This window comes from Aplysia californica, unplaced genomic scaffold (assembly GCF_000002075.1).
Source record: "Aplysia californica isolate F4 #8 unplaced genomic scaffold, AplCal3.0 scaffold00081, whole genome shotgun sequence".
NCBI lineage: Eukaryota > Metazoa > Mollusca > Gastropoda > Aplysiida > Aplysiidae > Aplysia > Aplysia californica.
Genome location: NW_004797351.1, coordinates 316,580 through 326,579, shown reverse-complemented (window position 1 = coordinate 326,579; position 10,000 = coordinate 316,580). Strand labels below are relative to the sequence as shown.

At 41.6% G+C, this 10,000-nt stretch overlaps 1 protein-coding gene across 1 annotated transcript; it reads left to right on the top strand.

The window, feature by feature from the left end:
- Positions 1–3,284: 3,284 nt before the first annotated feature.
- Positions 3,285–8,544, top strand: LOC101854154. The gene is made up of 2 exons (XM_005094391.3): positions 3,285–6,332; positions 8,258–8,544. The coding sequence occupies exons 1-2, from the start codon at positions 4,066–4,068 to the stop codon at positions 8,490–8,492; spliced, it is 2,502 nt and encodes an 833-aa protein (XP_005094448.2). The 5' UTR covers positions 3,285–4,065; the 3' UTR covers positions 8,493–8,544.
- Positions 8,545–10,000: the final 1,456 nt, after the last annotated feature.

Below are 10,000 nucleotides of genomic sequence, written 5' to 3'. Positions count from 1 at the left end.
GGGATTCGAATCCTCGACCTTACGGTTGCAAGTCCGAGAGCCTAACCACTAGGCCACCGACGCCATCAGTCTTTGGTCTGCTGCTGATCGGACATTGTGAGGCAGCGTGGTGGAATCAGGCTTTCGTCAATTTTTGGTCATATAGAGTTATTTGCATCATTCTAAAGCTTGTTCACTTGTCTTTATTTGGATGAAAAAAGATCCATTTATCTTGAATACAAGTCGAGATATTTGCAAATGAAGGAGGTGGGGTCTCCTGTTTTCAGGGGCGAAATTAGTGAGAAAATGGCCGTCAAAGATTAGTTATTTCCTTAGCTTAAGAGTCCGTGGTAACTGAAAATTTACATTTTTTGTGCTTTTAATCAACGTGTTTCAGAAAAATTAACTCAGAAATTAGTTCTTTAAAGGGCATGAAGGGTATTATGCTAAAAAACAAAAATGTGATAAAAATTCACAAACCTGCAGAAAAATGCAAGTTTCTTCTCTTTGATTATTTTGACGAGGGCATGATTCCACCACGCTGACGGATAATCATTATGTGTTCGTTATCTCCGTAAAGAGTACACAAATTTTGTCTGTTGATGAACTGGTTCCTTCTTACTGCTGTCTTTCAGCCACACCCTTGATCTGGTAGGAAAGATCTATACTTAGCCTTCTCGGACAAGGGCAAAAAATCTCAGAGGTCCCGTATGCAAGTTGCGCACGTTAAAGATCCCTTTTTGGTCTAAAATCGATAAGAGTAGGTTTCGGCCGCCCCCCTGGCAAAATTCAAAATTCCCTACCAACTGAAAATGTTTAATGTGTCCCGCACGCTCATATGACATTATGCAGTTGCGAGCGCCGTAAAACACTTACCAAAAAACAGCAACCCAAAAATAAATGTTGTCTGTTAATGAACTGGCACTTGCTTACAAGATAAGACTTCAAGTCTGATTACTTCTTGCGGTAAACGTTGTAGTAAAATGCTATTGCATTAATTGCGATAATGGTGACAAGGTTAACGAGAAGAACACAAGGTAACCTAAACGTTATGGCGTCGGTGGCCTAGTGGTTAGGCTCTCGGACTCGCAACCGTAAGGTCGTGGGTTCGAATCCCATCAGGGGCTCGACGTTGTGTCCTTGGGAAAGGCACTTTACACGAATTTTCCGCACTTCACCCAGGTGGGAATGGGTACCCGGCTATAGAGAGCGAAAGATCTTGTCAGTTTGTTAGTGTTTGAGCGCTTAATCAGCTGCTTGCACTGTATGCTTCCAGGGAAGCTGAGAATGTTTCGGAGTGTTCTATGGTCTGCTGGGGTAATAATATAGTGTAAAGCGCATAGAGCCTGCTGTTGAGCGGGGATATGCGCTATACAAATGCTATTTATTATTATTATTTATTATTATCATCAACGAAACAAATCTCGAACACGTTTCGGGTTGACATACCAATGGAGGAGTATCTTCAGTTAAGCTGAGCGTATTGACAGGGCAATAGAAGCCAAAACACAAAACGATTATAATGTCAAATACCAGATTGCCCCTTTACGGAAGTATTTTGCACCTTATTTAAGCGAGTTATTAAGTACTTGTTGTGAGACGCAATTTTCTTTCTTCCAGTGAAATGCATTTTACAGAAGCCCGTACTTGCTAAAATGAAATATACTAATACCAAAATAATAATAATAATAATTATTATTATAATTATTATTATTATTATTATTATTATTACTATTATTATTATTATTATTATTATTATTATTATTATTATTATTATTATTATTATCATTATTATTATTATTAATATTATTTTTTAAAATTATAATAATAATAATAATAATAATAGTAATAATAATAATAAAAAATAATAATAATTATAATAATAATAATAACAACAATAACAATAACAATATGATGATGATGATGATAATGATGATGAAGATGACAGCGACAACAATGATAATGACAAAATGATAATAATGATTTTATAACAATCAACATTCTTCAAAAAGATTATCATCATCATCATTAGTAGTGGCAAAGGTAGAGGCAACAGCAGCAGCAGCAGCGGCAGCTAGAGCAATCGTATTGATATTGAATATATGTGGTTGCTGCTGTAGTTAAGCTTCTGGTTATTATTATCATCGTCATTCGGAGCAGCAGTAGTAGTAGTAGTAGTAGTAGTAGTAGTAGTAGTAGTAGTAGTAGTAGTAGTAGTAGTAGTAGTAGTAGTAGTAGTAGTAGTAGTAGTATGGCGTTTATTGTTGTTTTTGGCTGGGGGGGGGGTTTCTTTGTTGTTTCTAATGTTGTTATTATTGCCGCTATTAACTGTAAGAATACCCCTCCCCTCCCCAGTCCTTTAATAGTAATAAGAAGAAGAAGAATAAGAATAAGTATAAGAATAACACTAATAATGATAATGATAAAAATCAATAATAATAATAATAATAATAATAATAATAATAATAATAATAATAATAATAATAATAACTTAAATACTATTTATTTTTGTATTATTATTTGCAAAGTATAAAGTCCCGCTAAACAGCAAGCTCTTTAACAATCTATAATTAAATTATTATTATTATTACTGTACGTATGAATACGTTACTATTTATAGCGCATTACATGATGCAAACTATTAATAACAAACCTGTACAGTTGCTGTCTCTATTTTAAAAAATTAATAGCTAATGGTTTGCATTATGTGATTTGTTATTTTACGGCTTTCTTAGCAGCGCATTGTTCGTCTATTTCTTCGCCCTCCGGTTGGCTGGGCACGTTTAACGCGCAGACGAATTCAGCAGACGGCTCCTCCCTCAGACGCTTATTATTGTCATCTACGCCGCGTCTTCTAGTTTTTGGCAGAGGTTTTTGGTATGACCACGTTGCTATATTTAGCACGTCGTATGACCTCTGTATCTTCCGGGTTTCATTCATCGACAAACTGACAGTTAAACCGACAGACGCTAGATCTGGGTCATCGTTGAACTGAAAGTTTGTCGACGAGAGAAGTTCCATTTAGACGTACAGGTTGTTTTTTTTATCCTTAAAATGTCAGTCCTTGACAAAACACAAAACACAACCCAAGAAATTAACTTGGTAATCCGTCATTAAATTGTGGTCCCCGCGTGATTTTGACTAATTTTGGGTCGCTGATCTTCTTCTTCTTCTTCTTCTTCTTCTTCTTCTTCTTCTTCTTCTTCTTCTTCTTTTTCTTCTTCTTCTTCTTCTTCTTCTTTTTCTTCTTCTTCTTCATCGTGCTCACATTATTATGTCCTTATGCAGTTGTGAGCACCGTAAAACTCTTACCAAAATGTAAATCTTCTTCTTCTTCTCCTTCTTCTGTATAAAAATTATTGAATAGTCGGGCTCTTTTCTCTCTACAGTTTCCAAGTTCATTCGACAGTTGTTGTCTCCTTGGATCACTTAGTATAAAAGGCACGCCTTATTTCATCATGTGACAAGAATGGGCCGGACTGGCAAAGTAAACGATATGCAGCGGAGGGTTTCTCAGACTGACGCGTGTGGTGCCTGCCCGGATCCTCCTACCCCTATCTTTTGAAGTCGGCGTTAGAAACCCACGTTACCAAATGTTAATACGTTCAGACAATCACACTATAAAAAAAATAATTTTGAAACGTTTGGAAGTCCTGAAGTATTTGGTGGAGGGAAGCAGAATAATTAAGAAACGTTTACGGCATCATAAGTAACATTGAAGCTTATTGAATGGATGAAACTGCAGAAAATTCTTTGGAACCTCGAACTGCATATCAGTGAAAGGAAAAGAAAGATACTGGAAATACCGAAGTATATCAATGCATATACAGTGGAAGGCAAAAGAATATTGATGAAAAAGTTGGTAACCCCTCAACATTTCTCGTAATTAATAAGGAAAAAAATATATGCACCTCGAAACAGGTACGGAAGAGTGAAGAGAAGCTCACTAACAATATTGTGGAAACGCAAGGCGTGTGGTGTGGAAAACAAGAACATATAATTTTAAAATTGTGTGGTACCTTGAAACTATTCTGAGGCAGATAAAAAGAGCAACAGCACCGTGTTGGAAAATAACCGACGTCAACTATGGCAAACGACACTCCTCCGCCAATGCCTGAGCCTGGTGAAGGCCCCCAGGAGTTTGGTCGCGGGTTTGTATTAGCTGTGGGCGTTGCCTGTGCTTCTGTAGCCGTTCTTCTCACCCTCTTGGCCGTTTTCATCTACTCCAGGTTTTGCACTGGAAGGCACAGAGCTCAAAATGGATGTTTGTGCTCTGGAAGCATTCCCGTACTGAACTGCCAGCTTAGCCATCTAGCGGCCCTCCCTTTTCAAGGCCAGCAGGTACGTCGCTGCGGGTGTTCCCAGCTCGCACATCCTCCGTCCTACCACAGTTTCGGGGACAACTTAGATGAGGGAGTGGAGCATGTTTCTCGTCGAAGCGTTTCCCAACATGACCTCACATCCCCCGAGCAGCCTCTGAATCCCGCAGCCTTAAGCCACCGAGGTTCTGATGGCCAGTTCCTGCCTAGTGCAACCTTCTACGGTGCCTCTCAGAACTCGACGGCTGTTCCCATGTCTGGCTCGTGTGCAGCACATTCAACGTACACTCCATGTACCCCCCGCCGGGATGCTCACAGACAACGAAGACCGTGTTATCCTGCTGAGCGTCAGGATGACGCCAGTCACACAGAAGCTCCTTCCGTTCCGTCTTCCACAGCCACTGTTTTCTCCCTTGGCCACAGCCAGCAGAGTGACACGCGCTCATTTTTCACTCAGAGGACACCAATTGGAGATTCCACTCGCCACGACTCACCTAGACAACCTCGCATCATTCAAGCTCAAAGCCACACCCCACAGGTGCAAAGCCATACCGTGCAGGAATACAGTCGGGAAACACAGACTCAAGTCCAAACCCAGGGGATTCAAAACCACGCCCCACAGGCTACAGTCGACAACCCACATATTCAAAGCCACGCCTCACAGGCTCCAATTGTCAATCCACAGACCCAAACCCACGCCCCACAGACCCAAACCCACGCCCCTCAGATCCAAAGTCACGCCCCTCAGATTCAAAGCCACGTCGCACAAACTCCATTCGACGCCCCTCAGCTTGAAAGATATGCGACGGACCCTACTCAAACTCAAAACTATCGGTCACGGCTTTGGAATAACTCCCGTTCCGAGGAGGTCAGCACAGCCCAACCTGGAAACAGTGTTATACGAATGTCTGGAGACCATGTTAATGAGAGAGCGCTGCAAAATCCAGCAGCTGCCTCCAGCAGTACGCGAGGCCTTGTGGCAGTGACTGAGAGAAGCGTCGGGAATGAAGATGACGGCATGGCTCAAAGGCTGGAGAGGCCCGTTGATGATGTTTCTTCTGCGACCAGGAGCGTCGATGTACTTTCACCTCGAGTATTTTCCAGCCACGTTGTTGTCCTTCCTCGAATAGACTCGGTAAATCAGAGCAACGAGAGAGATGAAATGATAGAACTTCGACCGCGCCCACATCTGAACCTCCCAGAGAACAATGGAGGCACTGCTCAGACGACGTGCTTTGATGCTCGCGACGCTGTTGCCACGGAAAACTCATGTGTGAACCAGTCAAGGTTACCACCGAGTGCAGATAGTGGATATCTTCCTGCAGTGTCTTCTCCTGGCTATGAAATCTCTCCCATGCCTTCAGTTCTAAACAGCGCCCCTACCCTGAATCCAAACTCACTAGAGGGAATAACGGATTTACCTGAAAGAAGGTGGGAAGAATGTGAGGACTCTTCAGAGGAAGCCCACCACCAAACTCTGAGGAAACGTACTTCTACCGATGATGTCTTTCAGCGACTCGGCACGTGCACTGGAGATCCGAACTATCTAGAACAGAGCAACGAAAAACTAAAAAGAGACAAACAACTCGGGTCACTCATTCGTCCAGAGAGCAGAGCCCATGCCTCTGAACGTGAGTGCGCTGACGACTCTCCATTGCACTTGAGCCAGGAAGATCTTCTCCTGTTCCGGAATCCACCTGAAGATGTTCTCCGGACGCTGTATACTCCGACACAGTGTAGCCGGACCAGCATTGTACAGGGAAAACTGCTCGTCCACATCGCCAAGACTATTGACAGTAGAGGTGGAGAACTCTACCTTGACAAGATGGGTATCCGACTGCGAGTTCCCCCCCTTGCCATCCTGCCCGGGAGGAGACAACTGATCTGTTTGGTGCTCAACTGGGACCTCTCGGACAACCCAGGCATGCTCAGACAGGAAGCGCTTGTGAGTCCTGTCATCTTCTGCGGGCCGCATGGACTCACATTTGACAAACCATGCACGATCTCCTTCAAACACTGCGCCTTTGACTCCAGGTAAGTCAAGCAATAACCTGTATAGAATAAGTGAGATAAGCCAATTGTGAGAAACCGTGTCATTTCCTTATAAAACTGTACCAATGTACCTTACGGCCGCATACTGAACATACTGTGGAAGGCAGCTTTTGGCAAGACTGTACGAAAAGCATGAGGGGAAACGGGTAGCATATTTTGACATTTACCATCCGGTCAGTATTTTCTTTCTTTTATCCAATTAAATCGAATTCTGTGAAAGCAGGGAAGAACACCATTTCAAACTAAGAAGCCCAATCTTCTAGGATAACTTTTGTTTCGGCTCACCGATGTTAGCCAGTCATGGTCCACGATTGTTGAAGGAAATATTACTATAAATGTACTCGTTTCAAGAATATATTGCTAACTCTTAGTTAATTATTGTGGTGACAACTGTATGGAGCTAGGGTCTGACTGGCTAACTTCATCAAAACGTGAATATTTAACTTGCTGCAGCTTCGTGATCTGTTGCCTCCAGGAAGACAATACGCCTATATCTATATAAATGTATTAAAACCTCGTAGTTTACAACGGAGCAAACTGGGGTTTCCCCGGGGGGGGGGGGAGCGGGATCTCTATCTACTTGTCTCGCTATTTGGAGAGCAGACTTTAAATTCGGGGGCCGTACCTCTTTGATGATCTTAGAGTGTTGAAAAAACATACCATACTATAACAAGGCGCAGACATGTTAGATCAGAAGCAAGGTATCTTTGTAAAGTTCGCTGTTTAGATGTGGCATTGTATGTCATGTGACGGTATAACCTCTGAATTATTTTTAAGATATTATGCTTTGTGCCTGCCATTATAGTCCAATTTTCCAGATTGGGTCAATATTTTAATGTCCCCATCTTAGTCTCAAACAGTTCTACTTTCAGCAACATGCGGTTTTCTCATAGTTTAAGTTATGGGGTGCGCTTCTGGGCACGGCGTTAAGAGAAAAAAAGGACAATAAATCGCTACCTTCCAATTACAAAGTTCTAGCTGCCATTTTTGACTGTTTTACGCTACTAAGTTCACGAGGTCTATCTGCTCTATCAAAATCGTAAGATTGTTCGGAGTTCCTTTACTTACGTTTACTTTTTCCTTCCCCTGGTATCCTTAGGATGTCGAGGTGAGGTGCAGGTTTCTGTCCTGAGCTAAGCGTGTAGCGTTTGATAATAGATATGTTATGCTGTTCCAGGACCTTTCTAACCCCATCCAGCCAGGTCTTTCTGATCTTTACATTTTGTTGCCAGCTGTTCTCCATATACTGTCCAGGATCTTTTCTCTGCTTTTCTTTCTACCCTTGTTGTTTGACGGCGCTCCTTTCTGTATATGATGTGATCCACCTCCGTATTTGATTTTTTGCCTCTTTTTGAATGTCTTTTTGTTCAGCTGGGTGGCTTCCTTCACTTGGACATTCCACCATATAGTTGTTTTCCTTTTCTGTCTTCCCTCTTTCCTGGTGCCGCACTCTTCTTTTAATGCTCTGTTCACATATATTTTGAAGTGGCTCCATTCCTCTTCAATGTCTCCCGGTTGTTTGGGCAATTTGTGAAATACATCTTTCATACGTTCATCTATCGTATCTTTGGTATCGTCATTTATATTTCTGAGATTTACGACTTCCCGTCGTTTCCTTGTTTCTGGCATTTTCCTGTTTGGTGTATCGATAGTCATGATGACTGGTCAGACGGAGTTGTCATCAAGATATTCAAAGAAGTGTACTCGAAATGTCATTGTGAAACTCAACATTTTTAACGTCAAATTTCTCAAAACTTAAACTAGGTTCTGAGCTGAAAAAATTTGGTAATTCTAGGATAGCGAAATACTGAGTTAAATGCAGCCAGGAAATTGGACACACGAACACAAAACCGATGATCCTCTTCAGGCGAAGATCCTCTTCTTCAATGTGGTTTTACTTGTAAAAGGTTCGCTGAGATCCGATGCAGTGACACGGACCTGTTCGACTCCAAGGAGTGGTCGAAGATGCCAGCCGTCGTACAGAGCCAGGGTCGAGGGGAGAAAGGGCAGGATGATGCGAGCGAGAGGCAACAAGGCGACGATCAAAAAAATGGTGACGTCGAAACTGAAGAGACGACTTCTAAAGTGCAGAGGGCTCAGTACTTCACGTCTGATGAGTGCCAGGTAACGTCGGTTGCTTGATTTGTTTGTTTGTTTGTTTGTTTGTTTTGTGTTCTGTTTTGTTTTGGTTTTTTGGTTTGGGGGTTTCCTTGTGTTCTTATTTACTTTTTGTTGTTCGAGTTTTATTGCCAGGATTTTTGTTGTTAGTCTTTTATTTTTGGCTGTTTTGACTTCTTAAGTTTTAATCTGTTTCTTGTGGGGGGGGGGGTAGTTTGCGTTTTTACTTTTGTGTCGTTTTTTCTTTTGTTTTGTCATTTTGGAGGACAGGGGGTGTCCGATCCGGGGGTTTTTGGGTTGTTGTTTTTTTCTAAAGGAGGATGTTCTACTTATCACTTCAGAGCAGTATGTAGAGTGTGGGTATCGCAAGCATGGCAGGTCCTGGATTTATGCTTGGAGGGTGGTACAAGTGAGGTCTGTGTACCGATCGACCCCTTAGGACACCAAACACATACGCCTGTACAAACTGGGTTGATTGCCAACTGCAGTGCTCCCTTGAAGGGTGGATGAATCGACCCTGCCTGGAAAGACCAGCCGAGATGCGTGTTGTAAACCCTAGAAGAAATATGAATACACTTAATCGAATTGTATTGTCCTATCCAGGTAAAAATCAAACTCAAGCTTTAAACATGCAAAGTGAAGATCCACTAGTACATAAAAGATTCTGGTCCACATATATCTCTATTTGATCAATATTAATAATGATATTATTGTGACATTAGATCTAGTTCTCCAAAATAGAAGGCATTTGTTTTTAGTAGAAACAATGTATTCCAAAGGTATTTTAAGAATAAATAGAATGCAAAAGCAGCATACGTGGACACTCCAAAGAAGGTCAGATATCATGACACGATGGGTCCCTCGTTTGAGAACTGAGCCCCGTTCTTTTTGGTGACGGCGGGGAGTTTTACATTATTATACATGTTTATAGAATGACGTATCTTATACGAGGGAAAGAGCTAAGAGAGTTTTTAGAAATTAACCTCTATTTGAGATATGAAATAAAGCGTATTCATTAGTGCCGATGGTGACATATATACTACTGCGTGTCCGTTTCGGATAACAATTTTCTATTAAGGTGGTTTTGTTTTTGTTTTTTTGGGGTAGGGGATTTTTGGCTGTTGTTTTTTTAATACCTTGAGTATTAAGGATACCGTCCGTAGTTTCACAAGTTATATTTATGTTACACGCTGTACATCATGATCCCGCTCTAAAACATGCTAAAAGTAAAGGCTTTTGTGGAATCTTTTTCAAGGTCCGACGACTCTGTTAAGAGAAGCGCCCAAATATATTTCTATCTTTCTAGTGCGAACCAAACAACACCAGAGCGGCCCAGATTCAGTTTCTCAGAGCTTAGCTTATTCCTCTTTTTTTTCAATGCTGTTGTTACATGATATCAGGCTATAGAGACACACTGTTTGGACTGCTTGTCGACGCCCCTCTCTGGAACAGAAATCTGAAACGGTCTGTTCCGTTTTGGGTTTGTTTTGTTTTTTTTAATTTTGGGGTTGTTGTTTTTTTAATGGAGTTTT